We start from the raw sequence: 16,857 nt of genomic DNA on the forward strand, positions 1-16,857 counted from the left end.
TGCCTGCTGAGCTACCTTCTCAGTATTAAACTGTGGATCAAAAGCATTCAAAGTAAAAAAAACTTTTCCTTGCATTTGTTTGAAACCTCAGTACAACTTTACTCTAGCATCATTTAATTACCGACCAGCAGTGGGCAGCAGCCAAACGTGCACCCTGTGATTAACCTGCCTCATGGTATCTGATGGATGTTTGACTTAAAACCCCAAGAATTTCATTGCTCAAACAATTTATTAGAACCCTAAGCCTAAAAATGGTTTTCAATAATATGTGTTCTGCTTCAGAGCCTAAGAAAATCTACTCTGGGAGCCAGGAAACATTTCCTAGGAGGCAAAAATGTGATCAAAAACATATTTGATAAAAAGGAGAAGGAGTAATGATAGTTTTTAACTACAGTGTTATTTTATTTCGTCTCAGAAGCATGCTGTCAGTTTAAGAGAAGGGAACATTTATTGGATTTTGTTTTGCATCTCTTTTAAAAAAAATTATTCTCACCTAGGGTTGCAGGGTTTTTTCCCCCTAAACCAAATAAACTGTATATTGGAATGACCTTGTAACGGGTTTCTGTGGCTCTTTAATCACCAGTGGCTGTTAAATGAAGCATATCTATTTTCTCTGTTACATTACTATTGGCAACCAGGTCTTCAGTAAGTGCCCAGAAATATTTCCATGGCAACAAAAAGCATTCAGCATTGCTACTGTTTTGTGCCAATTTAGCTTTAAAATATTCTATTGTGGAGAGAAATATGGTACATTAAGTGAAATAAAGTCAAGATGCAATGTTCTGAAAATAATACAAGGATAAACAGGAAACATGTATTTTGCAGAAATGGGGGGAGGGGGGACTGCCAAATGGAAGGAAAAAATGTTCAAAGCTCATTTTGATGCTACTGAACAGTTTTGCTGAATGTCAGCAAGTCCATGTGTCACTTACATTGTCACTTAGGGTTAGGTAAAAAACTAACAGAAATAAGGGTACCTCAAACATCTTCTCTTGATCATTTTAATCCATGACTGAAATTTTAAGTTGCCAGGGTATTACAGTCTCTCTGCATGTCTAGGTTACCATCAGAAGAGTTCACACTCTTGATGTTAGAGAATGAATCTAAAGGAAAAAGAGGAAATAAAGAGTTGAAAAATAAAATACAAAGAGCATGTGTGTTTTGGAAGTGAAAGTTCACTTAGAAGAGCAAAATGAGTTCTTCCACATCAAAGGGTCTGTGGAAGACATTTTCAAATCACAGTTCAGCACTTTCTCTCCCATTATACGGCTTAGTTCTGAGAAAAAAAGGCATCAGCTCCCAGCCCTCTAACCCTCAAACAGCCAACTTTTATGACTATGAAGTCTTGAGACCATTGCATGGCTCTTTGTGCAGCACATTGCAGAGATAAAAAGACTAACGTCTATCTGAGACCATCTGGAATGATATTTCCTAGGGTCCAAAAAGCTATGCAATGCTCCCTGAAGTGCTTGGTGTGGAAGCAGAGAGCTCTAGGAAGCAGCACTGTAGGTGCTGGGGAGCTCTGTGGGACCAGCCTTCCAGTCCACAATGGCTTAGGGAGAAGGAAAGCCAAAAAATATTGAGAGAGTCGAACAGCAACTTGACCAGTACCTGCTCTCAGCTGGGAGAGAGGTCCAGAGGGACCCTCCCTTGAGCTGCAGGGATGGGTCACTCTGGCATCTGTCTGTCCCTAAGTCTCACCAGGAAGCTCCATCTGGTCCATCACCCGCTCCTAGGACCCGTCTTTCTCAGATGTCCCTGCAGACAAGGCTGCAGGTGACAAAGAGCTCTGACAAGGACAGCAGCTTATTCCTGGGCCCCATCTCCATAAGAGCTCACCACCTTTCCTCCCACCTGCTGTGAGCAAGAGTGTGGCCCAGAGAGAGCAGGATGCCCTACAAATGATGCATTTGGCACCTGGCTGAGCCCCAGGATTTGCTGTGAATTGTTCCAACAGCCCCTCCTGAGCTACAGGCTCTGCAGGAGACAAGGTTAGGCCCTGGACAGCACTTGTCCAAGAGGATCCACGGCCCCAGCACTCCCTGAATGGACACCTTGTGCCCTGCTCCATGACTTCTGTGCACACACTGGCCACATAATCCAAGCACACACAGCAAATCCAGCCCTGCAGCAGCACTGGTTCAGTGCCTATGGACAAACCCTGTGGGCAGGATATTGCACAGGCAATGTACAGGGGTACCAGAAGGTAGCGGTTGGGCTCCAAGAGATACAACTCCAAGGTATTTAACCTGAGAACTGGCAATCATTCATTTGGAATACGAAACAAGCAGTCCCAGTTTGGGAGGCAGAACAACAAGACCAAAAGCACTTTTAAATTATTTACTCCCTGGCTATAACAGAGTGAGAAATGGCAATAAAGAAAAGAGCTAATTTTCCAGTCATTAAAGAACACCGTCTAAGGCTTATGCCCTCTCAGTCTGATATTCCTGTTAAATACAAAAACAAACCAGCTGATCTTCCACAGTCTGCACAGAAAATATGTAAGACTTCCCTAGAAGCCAAGAGTGATGAAAAGCTCCTGGTCATAATAAAACACACATTTTCAAGAGCATCTACCACCTGCTTAAACAAAACAAAAAAAACCCTTTTAGATATTTGAAGCCAAATTCTGTAGATCCTCAGTGATTCTTAAGTTCTTCATCTGCTCCATATTGTAGAACCCAGTCCCCTCCCCCATCCTCTTTCCACCCTTATCCCCACTCCTAGGATGTTTGTAAAGAGCAGCTTTATCCCAGCAAGACCCAAGGATGTCAGCAGGACTGCAGCTTTCCCTGGGTGTAGTCAGGACATATGTCTCCACCAGACCTCTGTGACCCAGGAAACCTCCAGCCACACTTGTGGTGACACTGAGTGGGCACAAGTCACGTGGCTGAAACTCAGTCCTGGGCTCAATATCCTGAAAACACTCTTGCTGTCATTTAAAGATCAGAAATCATAGTTAGGCCTATTTAAAACCGAAAATATCAAACTCAGTTCTCCTTCTCATAATCTCCTGCCTGCTGTCTTCTTCAGTCTTCTTTGAAAAGCCTGTTGGGGTGGTGGGAGGGGAGGAAAGCGATTTGGGAGCCTTTCATCCATAAAATCATGAGATATGGCTGGCTTTTTAGTACAGCATTTCACAGCACATGGCACAGTAACATCTTGAGGTTCCTGGCACAGAGAAACAAGGTTTGAGATTGCTAGATGGTTCTCAAAGCAAAGGCTTAAGGCTAAACATTCCCTTTGAAGGGTCCTACTACCAGAAACTAAAAAGGGAGGGAAGTAAAACACCCCTTGCTACAGCAACAGGGCCTGATTGCCTTCTAATACACAGCATTTCACCCTGGAGATCTCCACTTCTTTCAATGAGATTAGTCTCACAAACAAGGGAAGAATTGGAAAGGTTAGATTTTTCTTTGGGATTTGGGGAGTTTTATTTTAGCTGTGGGAAACAGAGAGAATACAGAACATAATGAGCAGATTAGCAACTAAATCAAATCAACAGCCGAAAAGAAAGGTCTGGATAATGCAGTCAGGGCGCGTGCCAGCTGCTTACCTGCACAGCGTGCCTTGCCATTAGCACCGTTTAAGGAGCCACCCAAGCTGAGGCTGTGCTCATGACCTCCCATCCTCAAAGAGGGCTCACCTTCTTCCTCAGCGATGGGAGGAAGCCGATCAAGAGGCTGGAGATCTTCGCTGGTCCAGTAGGATCCATTGGCTGTCAAAGACCTGGAGCTTTCAACGCACTGCTCTGGTGAAGCGCTGGTATTTTTAACCCGTTTTTTCCTCTGTGGACCCATGTCAGAGCCATGAGGGAGGTTTTGTGAAGCCAGATCAGGGCTTCCAATGTAACCATCTTCTCTAGGATAGAAATATTCCTCATCCCAGAGGTCCAGGTCTCGTTCATCATCTGATTCCTCAGAATAATCCTCATAAACGCCTCCATTATTCTCCAAGTCCTGGGTCCTCTCTTCTTCTGGCTTATGACCCACTCCACTCAAATTCAGCAGTGAGGCAGATATGGAGTCTCCTGCTTGTTGGATCGCTTCGTATATTTGAGACATCCAAGAAGACAGTGGCTGGAGGAAATTCTGAGCAGCCTCAGAAGCCATGTTTAACACTATGCCGGTGTCTGGTGATCAGTTGTTCAGCTTTGCCAGCATGTCACTTATAATTCAGGGAGCTACAGAATAAGCACCATAAGAAATTACTGTAAATTGCTTGTCCATCAACACCTGTCGACACACTATCTATGTAAGATGTCTAGAACCGAGAGGGGAAAATGGAAAAAGCACTTTTACCCGTTGAGAATACCACCAGAAATCCAGAAATGATGGACAAATTGCACATATTCCTGCAGAGATCTGGAAAGCTTTTATTCGATTGTTAAACCTTAGATAAAAATAAGAACCAGAACCTTGGAACACAAGTACCTTTTTGAAGTGCACACATTCTGGTTACAGCTGTCAACAGACCTGGGGGAAAAAAGGTACAAAAAAACCTGCAATCAAAAATCTCAGATAACCTCCTGGCCCAAATTTCTATCACATCCTTAGCATTAGTATGACCAGGTGAGAAAACTGAAAGGAGGAGAATTTGGGGAGAATTGTGTTTTGAATAATGAAAATGACAGGCCTAAAGCTTGCAGTAGCAGCCCATGGCAGACAACCATCTCAAATGCTTTGCTGCAGAAAGGCTGTGAAGAAACTCTCTCTGCCCACAACCCAGAGTCATTTTGCCATTCACAGAAATGACAAAAAAAAAGCTGAACAGAGGAGGTGGAATATTATGGATATGAAATTACTGGGAACAGAAGCAAGTTAACAAAAGCACTGGTGTTATCTCGAGATGATGCTTTCTCAAAATTCATCTAAACTCTAAATAAAAACATAACTTGCAGAAAGTTAACATGCCTTTTTGCCCAGTATACATCTTCCCACATCATCACAAGACAGATATTCTTTTAGGAGCTCTGAGAAGGAGAAACCTACAAATAGGATGATGGGTTTAGGAAGAAAGAATTAAATAGGTGCAGATTTTAGTCTAAAAGACAACTAAAAAGAAGATTCAAAAATTAATACCAATGTCTTGCTGAATTGAGAGGTCTGAAAGCAATCAAAGTATAAAAGGATGAATACAGTGTAACTGCAAGAAAATAAGCTCAGCAGCAATGTGCATTACCTTATGAAATGATCTCCAGAGAAATGTAGTGGGAATATCAGTGTTGTGGATCTTTAAATGGAGCACAAACTAGAAAGATCCCACTTTGCTTGGTGAGCAGCTATTTTAGACATGAGATCAGTGACTTAAGAGGACTTTACCTTAAAAAAAAACCTGTGCCAAATAATTTGGTCCAGTTGATGTTGATTTATACTGCAGACACTTCCAACAGGTTTATTGTCAGCTTCAGTGTGCTAAGAATTGCAGTCCTAACAAGGGCAGTAAATGAATGCTGGTTACCAAAGGCATTTTAAAAGCTGTAGCTGTCACAAACTCCCTGGGCTCAGGGCACACACTGTTCCAGCATCCGTCTGGCAGCCTCCAGCCCTCAGCTCAGCCCCTGGGACTCAGATAAAGCTCCCTGCCACACATTAAATCTTTGGCAAGGAACAGACAGTGCCAGAGACTCGCTTCCCAGGTGAGCTGTTCCCTTCACTGATTCTCCTCTTTCCAACCCTGCCCTGGGCAAAGCCTCTCTGCTTTGTGCAACTGATTTTCTCATAGACCAGAAGAGATTAAATGCTTCAAACAACCCATTTTCAACAAGATGCAGATTACTGGTAAATCACAGCACCAGAGAAATCACTGGTAGGAGATGGTACTTGTAACAGTGAGATTCTCCCAGGCTTGGAGGGAAATAAACTCTGGTGGGTAAGTGCTAGATACTGGATACAATTTTAACCTGTCATTTATTTACAGGCAAGAGCAAATGAACCTCTCATTTTTGATGAAAGGAGAACTTCACAGTGCTCTCCCTCTGTCTCAGCAGCAAGATCCATGACAGCAGTAGCCCTCAGAGGGATGCAGACATCCAGGAGTGATGGCTAACCAATGGAGGTAAAATATATGGGTGCTGAAATGAAGTGCTGATCTGTTCTAAAAATCAACAGAACATAGCCTTGTGATATTTGCATAGGAAATAATTAGCTCCTCTTGTTATTAGATTTTGAAGCTAACACCTGATTTGTCCAACAGTGCTATCCCACTTCTGGATGCTGTGGCTGGCTACACCGCACTCAGGCAAACATCACAGGGAGGTTGGTACCACAACCATAAGGATGGAGGGAGTTTTCAAGGCAGGATTTTGCTTTAGTAAGGGAAGTAAAGCAGTGACCTACAACCACCTGCAGAGCTTGGATGTGGTCACTCAGTCATCTGAAGCAGTAGATAGAACTTGAACATGAACTTTCATATACCAAGCAGTTGCCTGTAGTCTGGGGAAAAATATAACACACACATGTACACACATCCACAACTCTACCCAAGATCTGGACATTGCCTGGATTGAATCCTAAGAACTCCAACAAGTGGTTTGATTTCAGTTTATAGACAATAGACAGACACTGATGTGTATTTCACCAGAAAAATCTGAACCACTTTGCAGTAACACCTGCAACTCCCATGTGCAACTTGCAACCCAGTGCCTACATAATCCCTACATGCAAAAAACAATGTCTTTTCCAGGGTGCCTGACTCTGTTTCACCTTTGCTTTGCTTCTCCTACCATCCTCTCCCTCTTACTGAAGACTCCACAGTCACTGATATGCTGAACAACTGGAGTTCAGTTGAATTATAAATGGTTTATTTTTGTACTTGCAGCAGATGGATAAAATGTGTAACAAGCTGCAGACAAGTTTAGGCGGGCAACAATTTTACAAACGCACCAGAGGATCAAAGAGGGCTGAGCTGTGTTACAGGCTTGCTGTTTCCCAGGAGCTCTCTCCATTAATTAGGAGACACTGCTCTAACAGCGTGTTTATGATATATTTCACAACATGGCCTTTTCAACATAACGGATTTTTACTTTTGATTTCTCTAACAGTTTTGACTTGCATTAGAAGAAAAAAACTAAAAGAACAGAGAAAAGCATAAAATGTGTGGGAAATAAAAAGAAACCCATTTCTTTTTAAAAGTATTCATCAAACAAGAGAGAGGAAAAAAGCAGTTTAGCAAATTCACTTCAAGTTCCATCTTCTGAAACCACCCTTAAGAATTTTCACACCAAATCACATGCTAAACTCGAAGTTGTTAGGGGTTTTTTTCCTCTCCTGGAAAATCAGATAGCTAAAAGGATCAATGCTAAGCCTCTCACAGAAGCCATCATAACCTTTACTACAATCTATATTCCCTTGTCTTGATAGGATCATTATTCCTGAGTAGCATTCCCATTGAGAGGTGCAATTACTGTATTGCTAAAAAAAGTAGACTATTACCAGAATTTCAAACACTACCCCAATGCAGAAGTTTATAATATTACCAAAGTGTCTTTCAATCTTCTTGATACATAGGTTCCTAAAAAAAGTGACATCAGGTGTGCATTTCTTAATATTTTCCTTATTCACTCTGTTGCAGAGTGTAGGCACAAACTTCCTTTTCTTCAGTCACTTTTTGTGCGGCCCTTGGAATAGTTTTCTACCAAACCCCTCCCTTACAGGCAGAACACAGGTTGAAAATGGATCATATCCATTAAGAGGAGCTTTATTTGTGTGGACATCAAAGAAGAGCAGTGTGATTGACCCAGCATGAAGCTCTGCTCCAAGTTTAGGGGGAAAAATCCTAAAACAAGGTGTGAATCTGAGCTGATGCCCAGAACATCAAGGATCTGTGCAAAAGGTAAGGCCATTTTGCTTTTCATGGAAGGGGGAAATAAGGAAGGCTTGAAGGGGTAAGATTTTTTGAGCTACTGAAAACTGTAATGAGCCTGATCCTCATTTCAGACTAGAATCCAATTAGCACACATTTAAAATAGCAGAGAGGAGGTTAGAAATGTACTCAGATGAAGGCAGGCAGCAGCAACACTGGGCCAAGAAATCCTCTATCCTAGTTCTGGGAACAATCTGGACTCTTTGCTCCTCTTGCAGTTGCCAGAATTGTATCTAACAAGATGCTAGCAAAGCCCTTGCACTCTCACCAAACATTACTATGATGAAAATGTATTTCCAGCTGAAACTGTCACAGTGCCAAGCCCAGCCTGTGCACTTGAAGCTGTTCAGGGGGTTGGAGCCTCCTGCAGAAGTGTTGTGAGGTAAGTTCACAGACAGTGCCCAAGGTTCACATCAGTTGTGAGCGTTACTACTGACCAAACTTCCACAAGGTAAAAACAAAACAGAAGTACAGAACATCTGGTAACTTTTTGGCCTATGTGCTATAAAAATGCTATTTAAGTGGTTGAATTTAACACACAGAAGAGAAGACAGAGGCACTTTCCAAGTGATTATGTGCTCTGTGATAATAGTTTTCAGCTGGTGAATCAGAAACTCCAGGGCATTCAAGGAAAATCTAATGGTTGATGCCAATAAATTAGACACATCTCATTGGAAACGTTCATGGGTTACAAATCAACACAGTAATAAAGCCACTGCTGCAGAGCATTGGTCCTGCAAGCCCCAGAATGGTGAAGAGAAAACAAAGATGAGCTCAGGCAGACAGCAATGTACCCGGCTGCACGGGGCTCAGCCCACGCACAGGAAGCCTGCAGACTTATTTCTCACTCCCAAATCATCTCATGTCTTTGCAGGCAGCTCGCTAGTGATGCTGTGCCAAATTAGTTGTAAAAATTGATACCCAAATGACAAAAGTGGTTTTGATCAGGATATTTAGCCCCATGTTGTCTCCTCCTTTCTTTTCATCCCTTTTTTCCTGCTCTCCTTTTGTCAATAACAATGGCAACAATTACTAATCCTCACGGCTTCAGTGGGATGGGAAGAAGAGGAAAGAGGTAGAAGAAAAAAAGGAATTATGCAAATGTGACATTTATCGTTCAAAATTGTGGAGCCTTTTTCAAAAAAAACAGGTCTCTCCATCATACAGAGTACATGATGACAAATTCAAGAAAAAAAAAAAAAGTTCCTGGAAGACCAGCATTCAAATATTGTGCTCAGAAGCTCCAACAGCAATGGGGCTGAGGAGCTGATGATGATTTCTTATGCTGACCTCTTCACACCTTTGTTTTTGCCTAGGCTGTAAGAACTACTGAAATCAGAGGTGTGTTCATCTCATGTAAGTCCAGGGCACCCAGAAAGCAGAGGATATGTGAAAGCACAGATAGATATCATTGCCATCAAAATATTAATACTAAACCTGGGGGGATTTTCAGGAGAGAGAAAATGTCTACACCTCTTTGGCCATAATATTTGGTTTGGATATTCAGGCGAGCCAGATTCTGACTTGGCACTGGTGTTAAATCCAGAGTCGCTCCACTGAAGGCAGTCACATCCTCCAAATCAAAATAAAGCCCTTTGCATTTAAAGAGCCACTTGTCACCAGAGGCACAAAAAAGCCCTTAACTGTTCCATGCCAAGTGGTTGTACAAAAAGCAGCAATGAATAACTTCATTTATACTTCTCCAGCCGAGGGTTACATAAAGGGCAAAAAGAAATTCACAAATCATTGGAGTATTAGAAAAGTGGTGTTAGTAGAGGCAACTGTTCTCTCTCAGGCTAAAAGAGCGAGAAACATCTGTAATTACTGGATTAGGGGAATGAAAGAAGAAACCTGCAGTCAGAAATTACAGCACATTCTGTAATTGAGCTGCTGCCATTTGCCAGCTTGCATGAAGACAGAAGAGCCAAAAGCAAATCACAAGTTCAAAAGGCTGGAGAAACACCAATTTACACCACCACTCGAACCCACCCACCTGTGCTGTCAAGCTGTTCCCTAGAGCAGACCCCATAGACTCCACCCTGCCTGCAATTGTGCTACCCAGTCTGCAGCAAGTGAACAAACCAGGGTCAATCAGAGCAATTACTTGCATGGAAATTAGCAGTGGGAGAGCATGTCTAGCTGTTTAACAAAATGAAGATATTTTAGAAACATTTAGAGGAGTCACCCAGTTCCTGTTACTCCTTCCCCCACGCACACACTCCATCCTTGCAGAGCCTGTGGGAATTGCTCTGTGTGGACCACCACCGAGCAGTGCAGACAGAGCTGTTTGGGAGACAAAAATGCAGTGGATGATTCCTGGTGATCCATCTTTGTGTGCACACGTGGCTGAGCCTGTAGCTCCCATCTCCTCTCACTTCTAAGTCAACCACCAGTCCAGCCAGAAATCCTGGGAGGCTGAGGGGTCACTGGGAAAACTAGACCTAGACTCAAAGCATTTAAAGGAATTTGGAGATAGAGATCTGAGCAGGCAGCTGTCCCTACTGACTTAGGAACAGCTCCCTCAGCTACTCCTTCATTAAACTCAGCCTTGTGGCAAACCAAGCTCTCCAACATCTAGGGCAGGCATCAGTGGCAGCAATCACGCTGTCCCATGGCCAGTCACACTTCCTACGTGCCTCTATTGAAGCAGTTGAGAGAAAAAGCAATTTAGAAGAGAGGCTTCATTTGGGCACTGAGAAACTTCCCTTTCACAAGCTTCTCTCCTTCCTGCCACTGGTTGGTCAAGGAATCTTAGCTACATACCTCAGCTGGGTGACAGGAATAACCTCAGGCCCGCTTTCAGTCTTCCCTTGCTGAGGACAGTGGAGATACTGGGTACTCAGCATCAGCGTCAAAAGGACCAACCACAGTTGTACTCCTTTGGAGAAGTACACCCCTGGGTTTTCCACAGCTTAGGAGGAAGCCAGACTGGTGCTGTCACACTCACCCACATTTCTTGTTTCTAAACATGAATCTCTGCCTCTGCTGTATATGACAGTCCCACTCACTGCATGTGATGGGTCCCCAGGGCCCGCCCGGGCCCAGGGCAGCACTGACAATGAAAGGCAGCGCCCAGGCAGCACTGCTAACATTCCAGCCCTTGGTGAGTGTTATAGGTGTTGATGCTTTCCTTAAAGCCCCAGCTATGGGAGATGAGTGGTTTATATAAGAACTGCATCTCCATTTATTTATTTTAAGTGTGCAGCTAGCCCCAGAGGCTGGAACAGTGGCTGTGCAGAACAGCTTGAGAACATGAAATGAAACTGCTCTTGAGGCTGATAAAACAGAAGGAATAATGAAAAAGAAATCTTCCTTCAAGCCTCATCATATTTATGCTGTTTTCACATATCAAGAGTACATCTTTAACAAGTGTTCAAGGTAAGGCACAACTGGAATATTTTCATGTAAAGCACAGCGTACTAAGCTACAATTTCCTTCCCAGTCTCAGGTTACATCATTATGAAAAGATTACGGTGTAGAACAAAGAGGACCCTTCACTTTCTTGAGCCACAGCACTGAATCATATGGTTGGTCATAGCTCTTCACACAAAGGTTTGCCCAGCACTGTCACGTGTACCTGCGACATTCACTTCACCCATGAACTTTTGAAGCAAAGGGCTCCCCAACACTATAAACACCATGCACAGGAACATCGCCTCCTCTTGATCCCAAAATCCACTCTACAGACAGGGACACCAAAACTTCACAACATCAAATGGTCTCACATGAGACCTCACTGACTTCTCTCAAGCCTCTGCTCAAGGGAAGGTCCTCCTTCCTTGTGTGGAGAGATGATTCAAGGGGCAATCTCCCGTACACACTCTCCCAGGGCCTGAAAGATCACCAGTGCTGTGAAGAACCACTCCAGCTGGTTCTAAAGGCATGGCAGTCAATCTTTCCCTCCCTAAGGAATTCTACACCTGATCTATATTAAGGCTCTACATCACTCCAGAAAGACCAGGACTGCTTCACGCCACCACCTCTTCCTTCTGCACATTCCGGGGCACAGCCAAGCAAGCTTGATATGGTCTGTGCTACCTTCCTACCAGCTATGTGCTTACCAGCTTCTCTACCTTTGCAGCCTGCTCTGAGCTCTCCCCTGCAGTGCCAAGTACATCCTAAATACAGGTTGGCTGTACCCAGATGAGCTCCAGCACTCCCAGTGAAGGGACTCCCACAGCTGCGTGAGAAGCAACCAGGGCAGCACATCCCTGCTCAAGAGATGGGCTCATCTCTAAGGTCAACAAACCAGTCTAGAACAGGATCCACAGAATGCTAAAGCACCAAAAATCTGCAATCCATTCTGTCCCAGTAATTAAGAGTCTTTGTCCTGAAGTCTCCTAAAAGATTTTTCAATGAAATCTTCATTTCCACAATGATCTTTTCCTTATCTTTGTCCCTTCATAGAGACACAAACTGTGCAATTAAAATTAAATCAGGAACAAACCAGGCAGATGTATCCTAGAGCCATGATGATGGGAACACCTATTTCATTCTGTCACTTCCCTTGTTCTGCAGACAGGCTCTATACAGGAAAGCAAAAACAACAACAACAAGGAGTCTCTGACATTTTACAGTACATTTTCTAAATGTCACCCTGCGTACCTGCAAAGTAGACAGATTTGCTCATGTTTCTCTACCAACTCTCTTCTTCATTGGTAGATAACTCGAAACTCAACTGGATCCAAGGGCAAGAGGAGCAGCTTATGCATTGAAACCCATACACCCCTTCCCAGGCCCACGTTCATTTATCTGTGCTGTTGTATGTGGGGGTTCATCCTATTGCAGATGTTTTGAGTCATGCAAAATGCCTTCTCTCCTATTTAGATAGATATGTTCTAAGCATTCCTAATTGCAGAGGTGGAGAATCAAAAAGCTTTCCCCAGTTTGAGAGCTTAGAACTGGGAAGAACAACCATTAGTGGGCTGCATGTTGAATACCAGAGTATTGGAATCAAGATCTCTTTGCAACACACACAGCTCACCAGAAAAAAGTTGAAAAGAGGAAAATTGAATGCTAACCAACAAATTTCATGTTGCAAACGCTCCCCATCCTGTTCCTTCCTACCCAGCAAAGCCAAATTCCGAATTTGAAGCAAACTCTTGCTTGTCAACACTCTTCTTGGGAGAGCTCCCTCACCATGCTGGAAACAGCCTTCCCTGGCTTCCCTGCCCGAGCTCAGCCTCCAGGTTTCTACATTCGCCATATGACACACTGTGTTAGCCCAGGTTTTAATATATTCCCTCATGCTGCTGTCCTTTAAAAGCACTGGCATTTCCTACACACAGATTCCATATTGACTTTACAAGTACCAAGACGCCACGGTGAAATTTAAACTAAATATAGAGGTGGTATTTTTAAATAACTCTCAGCTCCAACTCGCCAAGCCAATTTTATTTGAACGGAAAAAGCAGACTCCAGCTTTAAGCTTCCATTGTAATTAATGATTACAACACATTCCTCTGCCATATCAGATTTAGCACCTCATTAATGTATATGGTATTTTTCTTGCACAGCACAGCTGTAGTTAAAGTTGAATTAGTGTTTCCATTATAAGCCCATGTTTTCAAAGGTTTATCACTCAGACACGAGATTTAGTCTGAAATGAAAATTGCCATTGAGAGTGTCAGCTGGGAAGCAATTTCTTGTCCTTCAAAATCTGGAAGCAACAAATACCAAAAAAAAAAAGCAAGCCACTCTGTTTATTAATAATTCACATTTTAAAAAGCATTGCAAATACTTGTTTACATGATAGCCTGTGACAGCTCCATAGAATGTCAACACCCACACGCTCCTGGGAGATGTGTCATCTTAAAAACTGAAATAAAAGCCACATTTTTACACCACTTGATGGGAGGCGAAGAGAAGGGGAAAAAGACTTAAAAATAATATCGATGAGGGAAACTTATTAAAAAAACCCCATAGTCTTTGTTTAGAAACACTGAAGTTAGGACTTTCAGTTGAGAGGGGCGTGGGTGGGAATCGTTTCAAGTACCATTTGTACTTGTACCTTTTTCATGCCTGTCCCTGGCTCACTAAAGCATTTAGCAAGAATTGGTCCCGCTGAGTTCCTGCCACAGTTCCCAGCCTTCAACTGTCCATGAGTCCTGGAGTCCTAAAGTATGACCAGATCATGTCCTTTGCAGCAGCCATGCTGAGGCACAAGGCAAAATGAACAACAAAACAGCCTTGTATGAGCTCTATGCTTTGGGATTGTGTCCTTCTGCCATTACCTTTAAGACTGAATCATAGAAAAGCAGACCTTTCAATTGGGAGGCTTCTGAGGCCTCTTCTTGGCTGATTATCTCAGTGATTATACACTTACGACATGCAAATTTACAAACAAATACACAAAGAAATTACCAAACTCACAGTTGCCACCACTACCAGAACAGATGCATTTTTGATGGTTGAGAAAAATTAATTTTTTTTTTCTGACATAGTAAAATTCCCAGTTGTTTTGGCTCCAGGACTTGTGGGTTTACCCAAGAGATAATGCTTCCAGAACACAACAAACACGTGAAGGAGTGTGTAATAGATACTACAAGAAAACCAGGACAGGCATATCCTTTGTGAGTAGAAAGGCACCGTTGTTGGTCAGAAACACTCACATTTTGCTACTCACTGGATAAACAAAACACTCCCACAACAGACAGAGCAGGGAGTGTGCTTCTTTCCCCAGTGTTGACTTTCATTTTTCAAGAGATTACTCCTGACGACAAAGATAATGGGAACACAGTAGCAATTGCATATCCTTATGATCAAATTTGGGAGGGTACTGTCCAAAACCCTACTGTTTTCCACACAAACAACCTGAGAAACAGCAAATGGACCTGTGTCTGTCCTGCCAGCAATCACAGCCTCCAGAAGACTCTGTACATCAAAGGCAGTGTAATACTGTGACACTTACCAAGGCCCTCATGAGCTCTGGGCTTCTCTTTGCAGTGTTTTCTTTGCCCTTGTTGTTCCAGGCATGGGAGCTCTTCACAGTAGAGCTTCCTGTTGATGAAGTGGAAGAGGACTGCAGGGAGGATAACGAAGACTCCAGCTGCAGACAAAAACTCGGAAGCCTCAGGAGTAACTAAGAACAGAAAGTCAGAAAGAAAACATCAGCACAACCAGGCAAAACTGCCTCGGGAAAGGTGTGGTTTAAGCACAGCTGTATCCATGGCTCTGCTTCCCCATCCTTTCCACAGAAGAAATAGGAATGAAATCCAGCAGAACATGGACTTGTGTTAAATGGATACAACATCCATTTAATACACTGGTCTACTAAGGATGTATATCACACAGACTTGGTTCCAATTAAGGCCTTAATTTCTGTCACGTGATGAATCCCAACACAGGAAAGACACCAACTGATTTTAAGAAACTTCTGTAAAATGCAGGATTCTGCCAGCTCCAGGAGAGACACTCTCCCTCTGTACTGCAATAAGGATCTGGCCAAGAGAGGGTCATTAAGGCCCCAAAACCTCCTTTGCAATTTATGTATTTTCTTTAGAACAATCAGATTACACATAATGGTACTCACTAACTTCATTACATTTACTAAGAACCAGGTTAATGTATAGCCTATGATTCTCATTCAGCTGCTACTTTACCCTTAAGTGAGAAGTATATTACCGTACTACATAATTACCATTATTTTCTGGGGAAAAAAAACCCCAGCCTGCAGCTCAGGTAATTCAGTTTAGCTCCTTTTGTGCCAGGTTGAGCCACAGGGGTTTTGAGCACAGTGGTTTTGCACTAGCTGATGTCCCAGCCCTGTTCATCAACATCCCTGTGTCAAACTGTAAAGAAACAGTCTGATTTCAATTTATCATGTTCTGCCTGTACCACTGGATCTGCAACAAACCACAGGCGCCAGCAAAAAGCTTTTAAAGCCATTTCACCTCTCTCACACATATCAAAATGCCAAAACAAGGGACAAACACTACATACATCACTTGATGTGGGTGGAAAGGGCGCACGTGTCAAAAACTTTCAGTGTCATCTGCAAAAAAAATTGGCTGGTTATTCTGGTAATTACTTCACCAGGAAGGGGTGAAGTTCAGCTGTTCAATTCAAGTCAAAGACCCCATAAAAATGAAATATCAGCAGCATCAGTGGCATACAAGGGATGCCTGTGATTACAAAGCTGCAGCTCACAGATGAAATGAGCAGGATGAGAGGATGTAAACAGAGCCAGCCCTGTCTGTGGAACATCCCACTGTGAATTTATAGGACTTGACTCAGCGAAAGACTTGGGCTAGAAGAGCTACACTGTCCCCAGTTACTGATAGTGCACTGTATGACTTCAGTCTGGGGGATTTAAAAAACTTAAATTAATACAAGCCAACATGTCTCAACTGAAACAAAAATCACCAATGCATAGCAGCAGCCCACATGCAAAACAAATGAGTGGTTGGGACTGAACCCAGAGGAACATGTGTTACACAAACTCTGGAGGTGGCTCTGACCCTTCCCCACCCCAGCCTAAGGAAGGAACAGAAATATGCACTGAATCACAGCAGCTCAAATGACAACAAGGTGAAGCCTACACTTCCATTGCTCTGCTCTGCATGGCCACAGACAATTCACAGAATCACAGAGTGGTTTGGGGACTTTAAAGACCATTTAGTTCCAATCCTCCTGATATGAACAGGGACACCTTCTCCTAGGATGTTGAGAGTCCCATCCAACCTGTCCTTGAGCCAGCACTGCAATGTGCTGCTATAACTTCCCTAGATAATTTGGCAGTCACATCTCAGGCCTATTTTCCCCTCACACCTCAGTCCAGGGAGCAGGGCTGGGGATGTGAGAGTGGCTGAGTGAGACATTGACTCTGGCTATTTTCAGCTGCTGAAGTCACCATTAAGTAGCTGCTGGAGCCAAGGATAAATCAAAGGAGATGAGTATAAATCAAAGCAGCTATAACCCCAGAATATACATAAAAGCCTGGCTGGGTCCCATCACTGGCTTGCCCTGTTCTTGAGCACAGAATAAGCAGGAAAA

The 16,857-nt window shown here is 43.2% G+C and overlaps 1 protein-coding gene across 2 annotated transcripts in view; it reads right to left on the bottom strand.

Annotated features, from left to right (window-relative positions):
* SYT16 (synaptotagmin 16) overlaps nucleotides 1–14,861 on the bottom strand; it is a 47,740-nt gene extending 32,879 nt beyond the window's left edge. Inside the window, exons 1-2 of one of the 2 annotated variants that reach the window (XM_017738916.1) lie at nucleotides 14,774–14,861; nucleotides 3,647–4,183 (exon numbers count right to left, since the gene is read on the bottom strand). In XM_017738916.1, coding sequence (XP_017594405.1) covers nucleotides 3,647–4,112 — 466 coding nt within the window. In that variant the 5' untranslated portion in view covers nucleotides 4,113–4,183; nucleotides 14,774–14,861. Of the gene's footprint in view, nucleotides 1–3,556; nucleotides 4,184–14,773 lie in introns of both variants that reach the window. The other variant, XM_008637277.2, reaches the window with a different exon arrangement.
* Between the last annotated feature and the right edge of the window lie 1,996 nt (nucleotides 14,862–16,857).

The sequence above is a fragment of the Corvus brachyrhynchos genome, unplaced genomic scaffold (genome assembly GCF_000691975.1).
Source record: "Corvus brachyrhynchos isolate BGI_N302 unplaced genomic scaffold, ASM69197v1 scaffold245, whole genome shotgun sequence".
Lineage (NCBI taxonomy): Eukaryota > Metazoa > Chordata > Aves > Passeriformes > Corvidae > Corvus > Corvus brachyrhynchos.